The sequence below is a fragment of the Ahaetulla prasina genome, chromosome 6, assembly GCF_028640845.1.
Source record: "Ahaetulla prasina isolate Xishuangbanna chromosome 6, ASM2864084v1, whole genome shotgun sequence".
In the NCBI taxonomy this organism is placed as follows: Eukaryota; Metazoa; Chordata; class Lepidosauria; order Squamata; family Colubridae; genus Ahaetulla; species Ahaetulla prasina.
The window spans coordinates 35,044,357-35,064,472 of NC_080544.1; the positions used below are offsets into that span (position 1 = coordinate 35,044,357).

The 20,116-nt window shown below is 42.3% G+C and overlaps 1 protein-coding gene across 4 annotated transcripts in view; it reads right to left on the minus strand.

The window, feature by feature from the left end:
• Window positions 1–910: 910 nt before the first annotated feature.
• The window catches only part of LOC131200957 (uncharacterized), a 51,213-nt gene continuing 32,007 nt past the window's right edge, over window positions 911–20,116 (minus strand). Inside the window, exons 10-12 of one of the 4 annotated variants that reach the window (XM_058188415.1) lie at window positions 13,542–14,393; window positions 4,064–4,159; window positions 911–2,761 (exon numbers count right to left, since the gene is read on the minus strand). In XM_058188415.1, coding sequence (XP_058044398.1) covers window positions 2,452–2,761; window positions 4,064–4,159; window positions 13,542–14,393 — 1,258 coding nt within the window. In that variant the 3' untranslated portion in view covers window positions 911–2,451. The remainder of the gene's footprint in view (window positions 2,762–4,063; window positions 4,160–13,541; window positions 14,394–20,116) is intronic. The other 3 variants (XM_058188412.1, XM_058188413.1, XM_058188414.1) reach the window with 3 other exon arrangements.

Consider the following 20,116-nt stretch of genomic DNA (forward strand, 5'->3'; position numbering starts at 1 on the left):
ACTTTCATACTTCACACACACACACAAACACAACACAACACACTCACACACAATGTAAAAGCAGTTGCACTTCACCCAAAATGGCCCTTGCAACAAGCAGGAACCTCATACTTTCACTTACACACACGCAACACAACACAACTGACTCTCTCTCACACACACACACACAAAATGCTACATACAGCTTTGTGACATTTTATGTGTTTGTGTAGAGTGAACACTACAGAAACACACCAAATCTCAGAAAGCTGCACAAATACTTTATTATTTTATTTTATTTATATTTTTTAGATCACAGGTCTCCAACCTTAGTAACTTTAAGGTTTGTGGACTTCAACTCCCAGGTCCTCAGCCAGGAAAGCAGGCAGATTGAGTTGCTCACTGAGATGGATTGCAGGCAGGCAGATTCAGTGGCTAGCTGACGCAACTGATATAAAGCATGGCTTTGCCAGTCCGAAAGCAGCAGCAATAAGTTAAGTGGGGAGGGGGTGATTGGGTGGCCATGGGTGGGGGCTCTTGTAAGAGGTTATTGAAAAATGATTTTAAAAGCCTGTGATGATCAGGAAACTCAGCTGGGATCGCCAGAGGAAAAAAAGATTTTAAAACGCTCCTCTGATGATCCCAGCTGAAGTTGTCTCATCGCCAGAACCTCTTAAAAGGATTTTTTCTACAAGCTCTTAGGCTGAAGAGCTTGTAGAAAACATATTTTTTAAGGTTCTGGTGATGAGGAACTCAGCTGGGATCGCCAGAGGAGCCTTTTAAAACCTTTTAACAACCTCTTTGGCTGAAGAGGTTGTTAAAAAGAGTTTAAAAGGTTCTGACGATAGCTGAGCCACGGGATCATCAAAGGCTTTTTTTTTTTTTACTTTTAAAGGCATTTTTTTGGCTGACGAAAAAATGCTTTTAAAGGCAAAAAAAAACAAATCTCTGATGATGGCACTGCTCAGCAGGGGCAGGGATTTTTGCTACCGGTTCTCCGAACCACCCACCATTGCTACCGAATCGGGCGAGCTGGTCTGAATCGGGAGTATTTCATCCCTGCTTTGCTCTTCTTTCAGTCTAACTGCACAAGGAGGAACAGAACAAGAAATCAGTTGTCCAGGAAAGCTAACTACTGTATGTTCTTACCCTACCATAAGCACTTGAATTAAAAAATTAAGTGTTCCATTTTTATCACGTATTGTCTTGGTCCATGAGAAGACAAAATTATCAGCAAGTATCTAGGAAATTAGACCTGCTAAGGAAAAGAAGAGTTTAACCCGATATGTGAAAATGTGTATGAAGGCCCTGAATTTGCGTGTTGATTCCAGCGTTGTGAGGTAGAATCACATCTGAGATGTATTATGGGACTTGAATTATGGTCCTAAATTTGAATTCTTTCCAAAGAGGCAAAAGACGACTATGGATGCAAATAAGAACAAAATAATAATTGTGCCCATACTTGAGTTGAATGCACTTGTAGTGCAGATGGAATAAACAGTGCCCCTTTAGTATAGAATATTTGCAGGGCTGAAGCAGGACTTTGACATTTCATATAACATATTCCATGTGCGCCCTACTTGTGGCTGGGATGTGAAATACGATATTGAGATACTTTTTTTGTCTAATATCCAAGAAGCTAGTTAATCATCTGAGAAATTAGAATGGTAATGTTATTTTTACTGTGCTTAAAAACTGAAACGTAAACTCTGAATTCAGCAATAGTTATTCAGAATGCTGTAAAAGCACGCATGGGCCGGGGAATATATGGAGCGGAAGGAAGGAAGGAAAGAGGGTGGGAGGGAAGGAAGGAAAGGAAGAAAGGAAGGTTTGGTTGTTTGTTTTTAAATTATTTGCCACCCATATTTCAAGGAAGGAACCAAGTAGCTGATTTCTAATTATCTGGTCTCTCAACTAAAAAGTGAAATATTTTTGATATAATATAGGTATAATAACCGAACACAAATCTCAAGTTTATTATTTTTTCTAGTGTGACAGGTTTTTTTTTCTGAAACAATATTTACATGCACATTTTCCAAAAGAAATATTGAAAATTCTAGATTATCAAAAGAATAAGCCACATTACTAGAACTGATTTATTTTATCTTTATATATTTTTCTTTCCTTTCAAAGCCAACTTTAGAGTAACATTCTATCAAAATCAGTAATCCAATTGTTTTATTACATTTTAGCTGAAACATTTCAAACATATGTTGAGGAAAGCAGGGAGAACCATTTGCAGTTATTCATGGGTTGCTCAATCTCATGAGTGAGAGAACTTAATTTGATTTTACATAAAAGGCATTATTTTCACCAATTATTTATCATTTAAAATGTGAAAAAACAGAACTAGACTTGTAACAGATTTTTGTAATGTTGAATGATAACGAAGCTTTTTTTAAACTTTAGAAGTAATTTGGTCAATATGCAGGAAGATGTTTATAAAGGAATGCATGCACATACACAGCCAATTCAATTCAAAATGTAGCGCTCTATTGCATGTGAATTATAACGAGCTCTTTCTTCTTCAGAAGCATAGTCTAAAGGCAAGCCATAATTATAATCAATTGTTACAACTGGAAATCTTTTCCCCTGGCTCATCTCTCTCTTAATTTCATACTGATGTTCCCTTCCACTGCGCAATGAGATTGAACTCAATTCCTGATGTGAAGATGAAGAGTGAAGGGTTGGGTAAGAAGAATATGGAGCAAATCTAGCTTTTCCTCCTCTGTTAATTACCTCCAAAGGATGGATTGTCCTGTAATCGTCAGGGCAATCAGATCTATAATATGAAAACAATTATTAATCAAATATAATGAGCAAAATACTTTGTAGCAATGAGACATACAAACATTGGTTTTACTTTATTGAAACAACAAATAGCTAATTCAAAGAAACATCAGAATGTACATGATTTCACTGAACATTTGTTAGAGAATCTTTCAGAATAAATGTAAAAAATGCCTTTTTTTCAAATTATACTAATTACAGGTTCTGTGTGGTAGTCCTTTCTCATTGGCTTTCTAATATCAAGCTGTTTTACTGAAATATGTGATAGGACAGATGCTCAAGTATGGAAAGATTCTAATTTGCCCAGTATCCTCTCTCGAATGATTCTTAATCTTTTTAATAACATGGCATGTTTCATATACAACATGTCTTGGAAAACATCCCTTAAATCTTCTCACACAGAACTGTAGATTAAAAGTAGTCCTCAACTTTCAACTAGTGACTGTTCCAAGATACGATGGACTCTCCAAAAGTTAGTTATGATCCGGTCCTTAAATTTTGACAGCTGCCCCCCCCCAATCACATGACTGCATTTGGGTACTTGGTAACCAGCCTGCATTTATAGCCATTTGCAGCATCTCAATGTCACATGGCTGCAATTTACAACTTTTTGCTAAAAAACAAGTTTAATTTCTACTTTTGGCAAAACTGGCCCATAGTGAACTTAACGATCCCAGATTCACTTAATGACCGTGATGATTTGCTTAGTGACCTCTGCAAAAAAGTCATAAAACTGGGTCTGTCACATGGTAGCCTGCTTTATGAGTGACATGATTTACAATTGTAATGGGCAGGCTCTATTACAGTCTTAAGTCAAGAACTCCTGTATGCAGTGTTTCAGAGCAAGCATAACATACTTTTTTTTTTCTCAGATTAGTACACTTTGAATAGAAAGTACTTATGAATATGCCAATATGAATATGACTATATTGCTAGAATTTAAGTTATGGGGTTATGCATTTTTTGTGATCATACCTCTTTTAGGAATAAATATTGCTCTCTCAGATTAAATTAAAAATACATCAAAACGAAACTCAATAGTTAAATGTTAGCTAAAGTTTTCACCTAACCAGAAATAAGTCTTTCAAAAGTTGTATCATGTTCTTAAAAGACTGTCGTCTTGTTAAAGTTGATACAGAAGAACTATATATAGTTTTATGATCATACAATGTATATAATTTTTCAGGACTGGGCTACATTAGACCTTTGAATAGCATACCTGGAGCCAATTTTAATTAGTGGACTAAAACAATAATACGTTTTGTATGAACTCCTGTGAAAATCACAATTTTACCTGCAAGTTCTACTATAATTATCTTTATCAAAGCCATAATCTCTCTGAAGTAAGGGAGATTCTGCGTAGTACTCATGAGAAGGAAAACAATAGCTTCTGAAAGGAAAAAAATAAACCTTTTCAGCAGAATATAATACTCTATAATCAATAAACTACCAAGGGAAAAAAAATCACATCTCCACCACAGTGGCTGAAAAGCTATTCTATGAAAAGGGAGCATATCCCACATTCACTAGCTTTGATGATGTAACATGTAAACATATTACAGTGTATAGATGCCCTTTTAGGTTAACCAACATTTTGCAAAGTGTGGTTGGGAAGTAAGAAAATACAAGGCAAAGAAATGAGATAAGTAATGAAAAGGAAAGTTAGTACCTCTAATTTATGCCAATACCATCTTAGCTCTCTAGACCTATTTGCTTCCATAATATTCATATACAGCTTTATACATTGTCATTTATTTTTTAAACTTTTATCTAGAAAGGCAATTTGGTCTAGTGGTTAAGGCTAGAAGCAATGAGAAACAATAGTCCCACTTTAAGCATGAAAGTTGTGTATCTGATTTTGGGCCAGTCAGTTTTTCAGTCCAACCACTATAGAATTATTGTGGGGAAAATAGGACGACGAATGAATATGTATGTATGTATGCATACTGCCGAGTTACTTTACTATCCCAGGAGAAAAATCAAATTAATAAACTTCCCACCTTTTTAAAAAAAATCATTAATTTCATCCAACATAACTTATTCCGTGATTGATTCATTCTTCTTTCATATATTTTGCTCACAATTCGCTCCTTCTATATGATCAAACTTCTTCAATATGTTTCTTTCATACTGGTAATTCAATTTAGTAGTCAATCTACATTCGTTCAGTACCCATTCATTCCTGTTCATGTTTTACCACGTAATTTCAGTAACTTATTCCCATTCCATTCAACCTTTACATTTCTTCTGTTATAGAGTTTTCAGTAAATATTTTAATAACAGATCACACAGTGTCTATCACCTTTCTACTAGTAACTGCATATCTTAAAATTTCTCCATTTCCCTATCTTTACAGAACATTCTAGCAAAGGTTACAAATTCATCTACATGCATTTTTTCCACATTTTGCAGTCATTCATTTCAAAACTTACTTGATATTTAACACCTTAATTTTTAGAAACATCTTGTTGTATCATACTATTTACCTATCATTAGCTACAAATTATATAGGATCTCAACAAGGCATTTTCTGCATATAAAATTTCCCGTAATTCATGTCCCCAATTAGCACAACTCTGCATCATCACAAGCATTCCTTATAAATCCATGAATATGTGACACAGCCAAAGAGACATAACACATCCCTTTTCATTCTCTGCTTGATGCTGAAGTTTGTGCTAAGTATTCAATTTATTCTTACATTTTATTTCGTTATTTGTTTATAAATAATTTAGATTTTGTAACTTGCACTCCAGTGATTCTGGTGGTGCACAAAGAAACAGAAAAACACCAGACAACAAAAAAGGAAGATGAACATAGAACAGATACAAAACTCTTCACAAAGGGCAGCCACATCCCACCTTTGCCCAAAGTCTGGGAAAAGAGCCAAGACTTTCGGGCTCATTTAAAGGATAGCAGGGTTTAAACCTCTGGCAGGATACTAGAATGAAACCAATTCCCAAGCACAGTTGGTTTTGTAAGCAAAGCATATTCATATTTAAACATTTCTTCAGTTACGTCATCTGTATCTATCCTATCCATACCATGAGCCATCATCTTCCAGAAATGCTCTTCTGGATTCTATTTGGACAATCTTTGCACAAAATAATTAATTTGACATCGAAACTCAAAACAAAGTTAAAGTAATATCAGAGCATTTTAACTTCCCAGAACCTTCCATAGCAGACTAAAGAAAAAAAAAGAATTAAAATAGCACCATCAAGTGAGAACTTGTTGAACTCGCATCCAATAATTCTGGGCTCAGAAGTTCTCAACAATGGGTTTTTAACACATTACAATTATTAATTGATAGGATATTTCAGGGGTGAAATCTAAAAATTTTCCCTACCAGTTCTGTGGGCGTGGCTTAATTGGTGGGCACGGCTTGGTGGTCAGATGACTGGGTGGGCATGGCCAATAATAAATAATAAAAATAATAAACGAAGTATACAAAACAATAAGAGATACCAAAAACCAACTTTCACACTTTACACACTCACACAACACAACTGACTCACACACAATGTAAAAGCAGCTGCACTTCATCCAAAATGGCCCATGCAAAAAGCAGGAACCTCACACAGCCACAAAAAGCTCAAAAATCAACTTTCACACTTTACACACAAACAAACAAAAACCAACTGACTTACACACAATGTAAAAGCAGCTGCACCTGACCCAAAATGATCCCTGCAACAAGCAGGAACCTCACACAGCCACAAAAAGCTCAAAAACCAACTTTCACACTTTACACACACACACACCACACAACAGACTCTCACACACAAAATGCTACATACAGCTTTGTGAGATTTTGTGTGTTTGTGTAGAGTGAAACACTACAGAAACACACCAAATCTCAGAAAGCTGCAAAAATATTTTATTTTTTTATTTATATTTTTAGATTAAAGCAGTTAAATTTAAAATGTCCCGGTGTCTGGAGGCCGTGCGGGTCTGGATGAGGAGGAACAGGCTTCAACTCAATCCCTCCAAGACTGAGTAGCTGTGGATGCCGGCATCCCAGTACAGCCAGCTAGTTCCATCGCTGACTGTTTGAGCCAAGTCATTGGCCCCTATGGAGGGGGTTCGCAACTTGGGCGTTCTCCTGAATGCTCGGCTGTCGTTAGAAGAGCATATGACGGCTGTCGCCAGGGGAGCTTTTTATCAGGTGCGCCTGATATGCCAGTTGCGCCCCTTCATAGCCCATTCCCTATGCACGGTCACTCATGCCCTCATCACTTCCCGCCTGGACTACTGTAATGCTCTCTACATGAAGAGCACCCGGAAGCTCCAACTGGTCCAGAATGCGGCTGCGCGGGTAATAGAGGGAGCTACTCGTGGCTCCCATATAACACCTCTCCTGCACAAGCTGCACTGGTTGCCGGTGGTCTTTTGGGTGCAATTCAAGGTGTTGGTTACCACCTTTAAAGCACTCCATGGCATAGGACCGGGCTATTTACGGTACCGCCTGCTGCCACTGATAGCCTCCCACCGACCTGTGCACAGGGAGGGTCTCCTCAGGGTGCCGTCAGCCAAACAATGTCGGCTGGTGACCCCCAGGGGGAGAGCCTTCTCTGTGGGAGCACCTACCCTCTGGAATGAGCTTCCTCTGGGGTTACGATTACTCCCCGACCTCCGGACCTTCCGCCGTGAACTCAAGACCTTTCTGTTTCACCGCGCAGGGCTGGCCTAATACACTATGTTTTTTAATTGGGGTTTTTATTATTTCTCTATTGTAGTTTTAAATGGGGTGAGGCAAATTGAATAAGATTTTTAAAATGTTTTTAAATTCTATTTATAAACCTGTTCTTATGTTGGCTGTAAACCGCCTTGAGTCCTTAGGGAGAAGGGCGGTATAAAAATCAAATAAATAAAATAATAAAATAAAATAAATTTAGATATAGCAATTTAAAGTTAATTGTTATGCCTAAAAAAATAGAACTCTTTAAAAAAAACACCAATTAACTATTTTTAAAGCTCCCCTCCCCCATTACTTACCCAATTCAAGGGACAAGGCAGGCAGATTGAGTGCTCACCGATGAGATGGATTGCAGGCAGACAGATTCAGTTGTTAGCTGATGCAATTGATTGCAGCAGCTGAAGCAAAGCAAGGCAGGAGTGAGCCCGAAAGAAGCAGCAAGTAGGCAAGCAGGGACCGGGTGATTGGGTGGGCATGGGTGGGTGGTGGGTGGACAGGGATTTTTGCTACCGGTTCTCTGAACTACCTGCCCACATCGCTACCGGATCGTGTGATCTGGTCCAAACCGGGAGCATTTCACCCCTGGGGTAATTGTAATCTAACTCATGTGTAACCTCTATTTGCAAAACCACTAATCTTCCCTTCCCTTCCTCTCCAACTCACCTCAATTTAAATCCGACATCAGTGTAGTCACTCCATACATCTGATGAAGTGAGCTGCAGCTCATACAAGTTTATGCTTTCAAAAAAAATTGTTAATCAGAAAAGGTGCTAGACTCCTGTTCTTTTGCTACCATCTATGTATGTGTCCAACAATTTCACAACATTTTTTCCTTTCATTCTCCTTTCTTGAATATTGACATTTACAGCAATTGTTTCAATTTCATTTTGACGTGTCATTATCATACAAAACTCTAAAATACAGTATTCCTTGCAACAGTCTTGTTTCAGTTTCACTCCCAAGAATTCCATGACTTTTATTTTTAATTCTACTCTGGTGTGTAAGGTCCTAGTTTAACCTTCTTCACTCTCTTTCAAAACAATTATGCTTTACATTTAACTACATTCTTTATGACAATCTTTTTCTCTACATGTACACTAAACAACATTTTCATCATTTTGTAGCAACAGCCCTTTCACATATAATTTATTTTAAAATACAAGATTCATATGTTTTTTTTTTAAGTTTTATTTGATTTTTTAAAAATATACATCAATATCAGTATATGAACTGTGTGGCCTCTGGGTATAATTCATTTTGATACAAACAGCAATAATAGTAATAATAATAGTTGTTGCATTAATCAAGCTTATGTAATCCTAGTATTGATATACATGATTGTTTTTTAGAGTAGTTGTTCAATATTTCAATGTTCCATTTTACTGCCAATGATATTATTAAGCATACATAGTAATACCATCTTTCAACCTCTTAATATTTCCATCTAATTATTACCTATCTGCCAGGGGTGAAATGCTCCTGGTTCGGACCGGCTCGCCCAATCCGGTAGCGATGACAGCGGGATGTTCGGAGAACAGATAGCAAAAATCCCTGACCCTGCCCCCTGCCTCTGCTGAGCCTTGCCATTCATTAGTTTTTGTTTTTTTTTACTTTTAAAAGCAGTTTTTCTTCAGCTGAAACAAGCCTTTAAAAGGAAAAAAAAGCCTTTGATGATCCCATGGCTCAGCTGGGATCGTCAGAACCTTTAAACTCTTTTTTTTAATAACCTCTTCGGCCGAAGAGGTTGTAAAAAAAAAAGTTTTAAAAGGCTCTTCTGGCGATCCCAGCTGAGTTCTTCATGACCAGAACCTTAAAAAACATGTTTTCTACAAGCTCTTCAGCCAAAGAGCTTGTAGAAAAAAGCTCCTTTTAAGAGGTCCTGGGCTGCAATGAAGCACTTATCTAATTAACTGCTCCTTTTGGGCTGGGAAAGCCATGCTTTACATCAGTAGCATCAGCTAGCAACTGAATCTGTCTGCCTGAAATCCATCTCCTCCAGTCAGCAATCTCTCTGCTTTGCTGGCTGAGGAACTCTGGGAATTGAAGTCCACAAACCTTAAAGTTACTAAGGTTGGAGACCCCTGATCTAAAAAATATAAATAAAATAAAATAATAACATAAAATATTTGTGCAAGTTTCTGAGATTTGGTGTTTCTGTAGTGTTTCACTCTACACAAACACACAAAATCTCACAAAGCTATATGTGGCATTTTGTGTTTTGTGTGTGTGTGTAAAGTGTGAAAGTTGTTTTTTGGTACTTCTTATTGTTTTGTATACTTTATTATTTTTATTATTTGTTATTGGCCACGCCCACCCAGTCATCTGACCACCAAGCCACGCCCACCAATTAAACCACGCCCACAGAACTGGTAGGGAAAATTTTTAGATTTCACCCCTGCTAATATTCCCTATTTCTTATTTCTACCTCTATTCTAGTTTTTAATCAGGCCATCATTGCATTGACAACCAGTCTCAAAAGACTATGGTATTGAGAGAGGTCCTAAAACAGCATCTGGTGTGACTAAAAAGGCCAATTCGAGAGTGGCAGTCCCTTCCACACTGAGGGCAGATACATTCTGTCTCCTGCCCAGCCCCCAGATTTCGCTGGTTCCAGGCCTGCCTCTTTTCCTCAGCCTGCCAAACAAGTGTCTCTTCAAATTGGAAAAGGCATGCTGCGTCTTTAGCCTCCAAGCTGAACAATCAGAGGTCAAGGTTTCCCAATTGTAATATCTGTTCCTAAAGCCTTTTATCGCAGCTGTGGTCTCCCTCTAAGGTGCTTTCCCTGCACTAATTCTCCATACAGGAGATCTTTCAGAATCCGACCATCAGCCATTTTCAAGACATGCCCAAGCCAGCAAAGACGCTGCTGTTTTAATAGTGTATACATGCTAGAAATTCCAACACGTTCCAAGATTGCGCTATTTGGAACTTTAACATGCCAGGTAATGCCAAGAATACGTTGGAGACAGCGCATATGAAAGGTGTTTAACTTACTCTCCTGCCATGCGTAAAGGGTCCAAGACTCACTGCAGTACAAGAGTGTGCTTGGGACACAGGCTCTATAAACCTGGATGTAAAGCTGGAGTGTCCTCTCCAGTCCACGAAGCCTCGGTATATTAATATGGAGGACAGACTGTTACCCAAGCAACAGATCCCCCTCTCCACATTGCTGGAGTAGTCCAATGGAACGGCAGAACTGATACGATTAGTTCCAGCTACGTCACAGGAGTTATCAGGATGTGATTGTACACAATCACGAACTGCTTCCAGGACTCCGGCTCCGGATTTTGCCTCAAGATTAACTCCTGAAGCCTTTTCCATTAGAAGATATAGCCACAAGGCGGTGGAGGTTTGTATTCAGAGTTTTCCTTCTCCTAGAATATGGTTCTGCCATTTTATCTGCCTTTGGGGCATAAAGTCCTCTTTCACTATCAAAAACCATTGACCACCTTGTCCTGTAACCCTGGAAAGGGGCCCTTACAAGGTGCTACCAGCTGGACCAAGGTTTTTTTTTTGGGGGGGGGAGGTATTACTCATTATATTAACAAAAAGAAAAAAGAAAAAAAAAAAGAAAGTGATGATAATTCCTTTCTCTCCACCATCTCTTGCCCGTTTTAATACTTCAATTCTTATTCATTTTTTGGCTTGCCGCCGATATGCCTCTCTTGAATCTTTGTCTCTATCAGCATCTGTGTCTTCATCATTCAATCTGAATATGTCTCCCATCTCTATCCTCCTAAGCTGCCAGGTCTCCCAAGTGTCCACCCAAACCCCTATCACCCTTTCAAAAATATCTTCCAGGTTATCCAATTCCATTTTTAAGTCTCTTAAAGTACTTTTTTCTTGGTTTATTTCATCAATCGTTATTATCTTTATCACCTTCTCATCCTCTTGCTTTGTTTTCTGTTTTGTCTGTTCTATCTTTTCCTCCATTCTTTCTACTGTCTCCTCTCTTTCCTGGACTCTTTGATCTTCATTCATTATCAGTTATAGTATATTTTATATTTTCCCATTTATGTTTTGTATTAGGTTATCTCTCTGTGATTTTTTTGTCATAGTACCCCTAATGCTTTAAACATCAACACCTTCTCTTGAAATATCATTTGTTTCCTCCTGATGAAGCATCTTGTTTTATTTTAATAAGTCCTGCTCTTACTCAAGTCCAAAAACAATGTTTTCAAATCCAATGTTGCATTGCAGAAGGTTCAATAATCATAGTTCTTTATATCTCAGAATTATTAATCAGTTCCATTTAAGTAGTCCAGGCAGCCTCCACAAATCAAGAGTCACTTTACTTTACTTAAGAGTCTTCCTTATTCTTACAATAGAGTCTCCAGTAATCATAAAGTGGATAGTTATAGAACAGTAAGTATCACCACAGTCCTCCAGATGAATGTTATTTCTGTTAAGAATTTTCCTAGTTTTGTAGGGGTATGGTATATTTTTCATTCACCAGTAGATGGTGCCCTCAGCTTAGGTTTTAGCATTGTTTCAGTTCTGATAAATTGATTAATCCAAATTTAGTTCAATTTATGGAAGCAAAATCAGCTATTCAAGTAAATTCAAGTTGATAGTTCCAGCATTTTATAATGCTTTTCCAAAACAATGCCTACCCAGTTTAAGAATCCAATTTTCTATCTTTTAAAAGGCCTTTAGCTTTTCTTCCCTTAGTTCCTTTTTTTCGGGTCTAGAATTTTTCTCCGTTTGGTCGTTCGCCGTTTTAAAAAAATAGTTCTAAGAGTCTCTTTTCCTGGATTTTCCTTTTTCTTTTTTTCTTTAAAGTTAGGGTTTAGATAATCTTCTCACCCAGCTCCAATCACTGTTCATCTGCACCACTCCTGCACGTTTCTTTGTTGCCTCGGCTATCCCAGCTTTGTGGCAGCCATGATGGCTGCCTCTTCTCAAGGGAGAGAGAAGAAACCGTGAGTCCAGCAGGAGAGTTGCTATTCTCCCTGAACTACAGGGCGCCCCTCTTTTCTTCACCACCCCTTCAGGGTGGCTTTAGCTCCTTTCGGAGCCCTCCAACAGGGAGACCTCAGCATGGGAGTGCGGAGATTCACTCCTCACGTCCAATATTGCCGCGACATCAGCTGGAAGTCCCTGTTCTCTTTCTGTAGTTGTTCTACTCCATTCTAGTTTATTTCATTTTTCCTTTTCTTTCATATCCACTTCCTCCCAAAGTCATTCTTCACTCTACCATCTAATGGTCTCTCCTGCATTTAGAAATACCCCTCCTTTATTGTTAAACTTTCAACATAATCAAAGCAGGCAGCTATTTCAATTATATTCATTCCTTTTTTATTTGTATGTATGAACAGGTTTATGCTTAAGTATTAAGCAAAGAGATATTTAACAAAACAAATACTAAGCCACCATTTTCATTAATTTGTGGATGTCGAAAGTGATTGCGCTGTTTCTATATTCTATTTTCTTATTCCCATTCATTCAAGTCCACTATCAGAATAATGCAGACCTGTTCTCACAGATACCCAACCTATACTTTTCCTTTCTTTCATTTAATTTAAACTTCATAGTGTTTATATTTAGTCTTCCATTCTAAGTTGAAAGCATCTACAGAAGGGGTGTCAAAGTCGTAGGCCAGATACGTCACACACTGGGCATGCCCACACCCAGTTTATTGAAAGAGAAAAAAGACACCACCATAATGCGAGTTTGATACCACTAATCTACAGTATACAGGTAGTCGTTGACTTACAATAGTTCATTTAGTAACTTTTCAAAGCTCCAATGGCATGAAAAAAGTGACATGACCATTTTCCACACTTACGACCGTTGCAGCATCCCTATGGTCAAGTGATCAAATTCAAACACTTGGCAATTGATGGTTGCCAGTTCCATTAATATAATCATATATGAAAAATGTAAATTGGCTAGTATGAATGGATTTACAGAAATGCATAAAAAATCTGCATCTGGTTCTGTATAACATATAATTCAAACTATTAGTAACAAATTAAAAGGCAATGATTTATATGAACTTCAGTTTTGTTAGTTAAAGAAAAAATGAACAAATAATATAATATTATTGAAGCTAATCAATAATTCTTCTCACCTTTCAGTATATTCCTCATATGGCTCATTAATGTGAGTTGAATTATCATTAAAAGAATTCAGCCTTTGTTCAGGTGCCCTGTTTTGGAAATCTTTCAGCTGTGACTCCTTACTAAAATCACAGTATGATTGATTATCAAGGAATGGTCTACTTCTTCTATTATAATCTTCATCATCAAAATCTTCTAATGACAATTTTCTTCGTAATTCACTGTGATGCTGCTGGTCAAGGAAAGGTACCATTCTTTGTCCATGTCCCCTAGTCACATACTCAAAATCTCCCACTGGTGACTGGACATCATCACGAACAGGACAGTTCTGAAACACTCTTAGTCTTTCCACAGGTCTCTTGTTCAGGAATGACTGATTTTTGTCCTGCAAGGGTGACTGAAAATCACCACTAGACTGTCGATTGTAAAATGGTCTTCGTCTTCTTCCTCGGCCTCCATTGAGCTGGCTATTTGTTGGTCTATGGTTATAAGAAGTGTCAGGAAAACGTCTGCGCCTTTGACTACGGTTCATATTAATGTCCCTACTTGATACATTTCCTGGAAAGTCATCATCAAGCTGGTCGTCTTCAAAAGATTGAAATCTGTGCCCTGTTTCTCTTGTACTAAACTTGAAATCTTTAATTTCCATTTCTTCTTGGCAGTCATCATGAAACTGGTGGTCAGGGAAATGCCTTCGTCTTATTTGTGGCAGTGGTGGCTGCATGTCATCTTGAAACGGGTGATCATGATATGGTTTTCGACGTTTCCCAGGACCCTTATTAATAAAATCAAACTCTCTCAATCTGATCTGTTCTGGTAAGTCATTGGGGCCATCATCATAAACTCTTAGTCTTTTACCATGCCTACCAGGAAAAAAATGTAAGTATTATTTCTTAAGACAATCAGGTGATAATATACACTAACAAAAACAAATTCTAAAAGGACAAATGTAAATTTATCAAAATTGTTTAGAATTTAGTTTGCCCTTAATGAACATCTTCTCTGACTCATATGGTATATGTAAATACACATGCTTAGGGTCTAATTCTCACTCCCCTACAAAGCACATTAATAATAATAATAATATTTTAATTTGTATACCGCCCTTCTCCCGAAGGACTCAGGGCGGTGCACAGCCAGAATAAAATACAAAGAGAACAGTACATATAATGTTAAGAACAACCCCTTAAAAAACTTATTCAATTGGCCAAAAATTTAAAATACAGCAACACCATATAAAAAATTTACAAAAATTTAAAACCCATAAAAGCAAATTAAAAATTTTAAAATCAAGCCAGTCCAGCTAGACGGAATAAATAGGTTTTAAGTTCGCGGCGAAAGGTCCGAAGGTTGGATAGTTGACGAAGTCCAGGGGGAAGTTCGTTCCACAGGGTAGGAGCCCCCACAGAGAAGGCCCTCCCCCTGGGGGCTGCCAGTCGACATTGCTTGGCTGACGGCACCCTAAGGAGTCCCTCTCATGCGATACTCCGCACATGAACTCCTCTGCCTGCGAGGTGCCCCCGCCTCGCAGGAATGGCCCTCTGCACTACCAAGGGCCGGCCTCAATGACGGGTTTTGGGACCCACAGAGGTGGCATGCGTCGAGGAAGAGCCTTTGGGGATTTTTAAATAGGGAATTTTTAAAGGGGGGGAGGGCAAGGGCGGGTGATGGGGGAAACCCGTCGGGGAGGGTATGTCCAGTCCTAGCGCGCGCTCACGACATTATTTTAGCTGGTCCGAAGACAGGAGGGGAGGGGTTTGAACAGAGCAGAGAATATCATTCCATCTGTACGGTAAGTGGGAGGGGCAGATATGGCGGAGGCAGGGGGCCGTATCGTTCTTTGGGAGCACGTGGTCGATGTTTAAAGGCGATCACGTGCTCCGGCCCCCCAGTCCCTACTCGTTCCCCGGATGGTCAAGATCCTCAGAGCTCGGGCCTACGGCTGATGCTCTGCAATGCCCGGTCCGTGGTTAATAAGGCTCCCCTGATTTGCGATCTGATTCAGGGGGAGTCCGCGGACCTTATGGGCATTACAGAGACCTGGTTGGGCACAGAAGGGGGTGTACCCCTGGTAGAACTGTGCCCGCCGGGTTTCTGTGCATTCCATCAACCGAGGCCCAGGTAGGTGGCGGGGTGGCGGTTGTGATTAGAGAGTCTGGAGCCAAGGGAGTCCACTGTTCCTCAGATAGCTGGCTGTGAATCCTCCTTGTGAAGTGGGGCCATCGTAATCAGATGGGGTTGTTGATCACGTACCTGGCTCCTTGCTGCGTGACTACAGCCCTACCTGAGCTACTGGAGGTGCTTGCTGGCGTGGCGGTTGAGATCCCCAGACTTTTGGTCTTGGGAGATTTCAACTTGCCATCGGCCGGCTTGTCATCAACAGTGGTTCAGGAGTTCCAGGCCTCCATGACGGCCTTGGACCTGATTCAAGTAACTGATGGCCCTACACACATCGGGGGAGGCACGCTAGACTTGATTTTTATCTCTGGTCAGTGGGTTAATGATCTGGAATTAGGAGATATAGTGAAAGAACCATTGTCATGGTCGGATCATTTCTCCTTCGCCTAGACTTTCGAACCGCTGCTCACCACCGCAGGGAGGCGGAGCCGATCGTTGGTTCCGTCCCAGGCGCCTGATGGACCCGGAGAGGTTTCTGACGGAGCTTGGGCGTTTCCTGAGGATCTTACCACGGCACGACTGAAGAACTAGTTGCGGCTTGGGATCGGGCCGGCTGGGGCTTTGGACCGTGTCGTGCCTTTGCGGCCTCTGACCCGGCGCAGATCTCAATTGGCTCCCTGGTTCTCCGGGAGCTGAGAGAGATGAAACGCCGGAGAAGCGCCTAGAGAGTGTTTGGAGGTCCAGCAGGTCCGAGGCTGATCGGACACTAGTGAGGTCCTTTACCAGGACTTACCTAGTGGCAATGAGGGAGGCGAGACGCTCCTACGTTTCCACCCTCATTGCGTCGGCAGATAACCGCCCGGCCGCCCTGTTTGGTGACCCGTTCCTCCTTCAACAAGAGGGCGGGATGACCCCTGCAGGGTCGAGCCGAGAGTTTAACGGTTATCTATACGATAAAATCGTTCAGCCGTGATGGTTTGGACCATGATTGCGATGATTCAGCTGAGGTGACAGAGACTCGTCTTGTTGAGGTTATTTGGGATGAGTTTGATTCTGTGGCTCCGAGGGCGTGGACAGGTTGCTGGGGAGGTTGCATGCGACCACGTGTTTACTGGACCCGTGTCCTTCCTGGTTAGTACTGGCTGCTCAGGAAGTGACACGAGGCTGGTTCAGGGATTATAAATGCTTCTTTGGTGAAGGGTTTTCCCACCGCCTTGAAGGAGGCGGTGGTGAGACCTCTCCTGAAGAAGCCTTCCTGGACCCAGCTATTTTGGGAAATTATCGTCCAGTCTCCAACCTTCGCTTTTAGCGAAGGTTGTAGAAATGTGGTTGCATGGCAGCTTCCCGGCACCTGGAGGAAGCTGTCTATCTAGACCCGTTCCAGTCCGGCTTCCGGCCCGGTTATAGCACGGAGACGGCTTTGGTCGCGTTGGTGGATGACCTCTGGAGGGCCAGGGACAGGGGCTGTTCCTCTGCCTTGGTCCTATTAGATCTTTCAGCGGCTTTTGATACCATCGACCATGGTATCCTGCTGCGCCGGTTGGAGGGATTGGGAGTGGGAGGCACCGTTTATCGGTGGTTCTCCTCCTATCTCTCTGACCGGTCGCAGTCGGTGTTGACAGGGGGGCAGAGGTCGTCCTCGAGGGGCCTCACTTGTGGGGTACCCCAGGGGTCGATTCTCTCGCCTACCCTGTTCAACATCTACATGAAGCCGCTGGGCGAGGTCATCAGTGGGTTCGGGGTGAGTTATCATCTGTACGCTGATGACACTCAGCTGTACTTTTCCACCCCGGACCACCCCAACGAAGCGGTCGAAGTGCTGTCCCGGTGCCTGGAAGCCGTACGGGTCTGGATGGGGAGAAACAGACTCAAGCTCAATCCCTCCAAGACGGAGTGGCTGTGGATTCCGGCACCCCGGTACAGTCAGCTGCATCCGCAGCTGACTGTTGAAAGCGGTTAGTGGCCCCAAAGGAGGTGGTTCGCAACTTGGGCGTCCTCCTGGATGGCGGCTGTCCTTTGAGGAACATCTGGCAGCCGTCACCAGGAGGGCTTTTACCAAGTTCGCTTGGTTCGCCAGTTCGTCCCTTCCTTGACCGGGATGCCTTATGCACGGTCACTCACGCTCTGGTTACGTCTCGGCTGGATTATTGCAATGCTCTCTACATGGGGCTGCCCTTGAGGTGCACCGGAGGCTGCAGTTAGTCAGAATGCAGCTGCGCTGAGTGGTAATGGGAGCCGCTCGAGGCTCCCACGTAACACCACTCTGCTCCGTAGTTTGCACTGGCTTCCTGTGGTCTTTCGGGTGCGCTTCAAGATCCTGGTTACCACCTTTAAAGCGCTCCATGGCTTAGGACCCGGGTACTTACGAGACCGCCTGCTGTTACCGTATGCCTCCCATCGACCCGTACGCTCTCACAGAGAGGGCCTTCTCAGGGTGCCGTCCGCCAAACAATGTCGGCTGGCGGCTCCCAGGGGTAGGGCCTTCTCTGTGGGAGGAACGACGCCCTGGAACGAACTCCCCCCTGGCTTACGTCAAGTTCCTGATCTTCGGACCTTCCGTCGTGAGCTAAAAACATACTTATTTATTCAAGCAGGACTGGCATAAATAGTGATTTTAAATTGGGGTTTTAGAGATTTTAAACATTTGTAAATTTTTTTAATTTTTAAATTATCGGCCATTTATTAATAGTTTCTTTTAATTGTTTATACTCTGTATTTTATTTCGGCTGTACACCGCCCTGAGTCCTTCGGGAGAAGGGCGGTATAAAAATTTAATAAAACTATAAAAACTATAAACTCTCTGTGAGAACGCACCGGTCGCTGGGAGATAGAAGATGGCAGTAGACGGTCCCGTAAATATCCTGGTCCTAAGCCATGGAGCGCTTTGAAGGTCGTCACCAATACCTTGAAGCGCACCTGGAAGACAACAGGCAGCCAGTGCAGTCTGCGCAGGATGGGTGTTACATGGGAGCTCCGGACCGCTCCCTCTATCACCCACGCAGCTGCATTCTGGACTAACTGGAGTCTCCGGGTGCTCTTCAAGGGGAGCCCCATGTAGAGAGCATTGCAGTAGTCCAAGCGAGAGGTAACGAGAGCATGAGTGACCGCGCATAGGGCATCCCGGTCCAGGAAGGCTTCTTGAGGAGAGGTCTCACCACCGCCTCTTTCAAGGCAGCGGGAAAGACCCCCTCCCACAAAGAAGCATTTGTAATCCCCCGGAGCCAGCCTCGTGTCACCTCCTGCGTGGCCAGCACCAACCAGGAGGGGCACGGGTCCAGTAAACATGTGGTGGCATTCAACCTTCCCAGTAACCTGTCCATGTCCTCGGGAGTCACAGGGTCAAAACTATCCCAAACGGTCTCAACAAGACGAGTCTTGAAACTCTCGCCTGGATCTACCCAATTTTGATCCAATCCATCCCGAAGCTGAACGATTTTATTGCATAGATAACTGTTAAACTCCTCGGCACGCCCTTGTAATGGGTCCTCCCGCCCCTCCTGTTGAAGGAGAGAGCGGGTAACCCTAAACAGGGCGGCCGGGCGGTTATCTGCCGACGCAATGAGGGAGGAAACGTAAGAACGCTTCGCTTCCCTCAATGTCACTAGGTAGGTCCTACTATAGGACCTAACTAGTGTCTGGTCAGCCTCAGAACAGCTGGATCTTTAGGCACTCTCTAGGCGTCTTCTCCGACATTTCATCTCCCTCAGCTCCTTGGAGAACCAAGGAGCTGGTTGAGACCTGCGTCGGGTCAGAGGCCGCAAAGGCACGACATGGTCCAAAGCTCCAGCCGCGGCCTGTTCCCAGACCGCGACTAGTTCTTCAGTCGTGCCGCGGGCCAGGTTCTCGGGAAACGGCCCAAGCTCCGTCAGGAACCTCTCTGGGTCCATCAGGCACCTGGGACGGAACCAACGCATTGGTTCCGTCTCCCTGCGCTGGTGAGTAGTGGTCCGAAAGTCCAGACGAAGAAGAGAATGATCTGACCATGATAAAGGCTCAATAACTAAATCATTTAAAATCAGATCATTCGCCCACTGGCCAGAGACAAAAATCAGATCTAGAGTGCCTCCCCCGATGTGGGTAGGGCCGTCCACTAATTGAGTCAGGTCCATGGCCGTCATGGAAGCCATGAACTCCCAAGCCGTCGAGGATGCCACGCCAGTTGATGGCAGGTTGAAATCCCCCATGACCAACAGTCTAGGGTTTTCAACTGCCAACCCGGCCAACAACTCCAACAGCTCGGGCAGGGCTGTTGTCACACAGCAAGGAGCCAGGTACGTGATCAACAAGCCCACCTGAGTCCTACGACCTCACTTCACATAGAGGGATTCACAACCAGCTATCTGAGGCACAGTGGTCTCCCTCGGTTCCAGGCTTTCATTAATAATAGCCGCCACCCCGCCATCCCTACCTTGGGCCCTCGGCTGATGGAATGCTCGGAAACATGGTGGGCACATCTCCACTAGGGGAA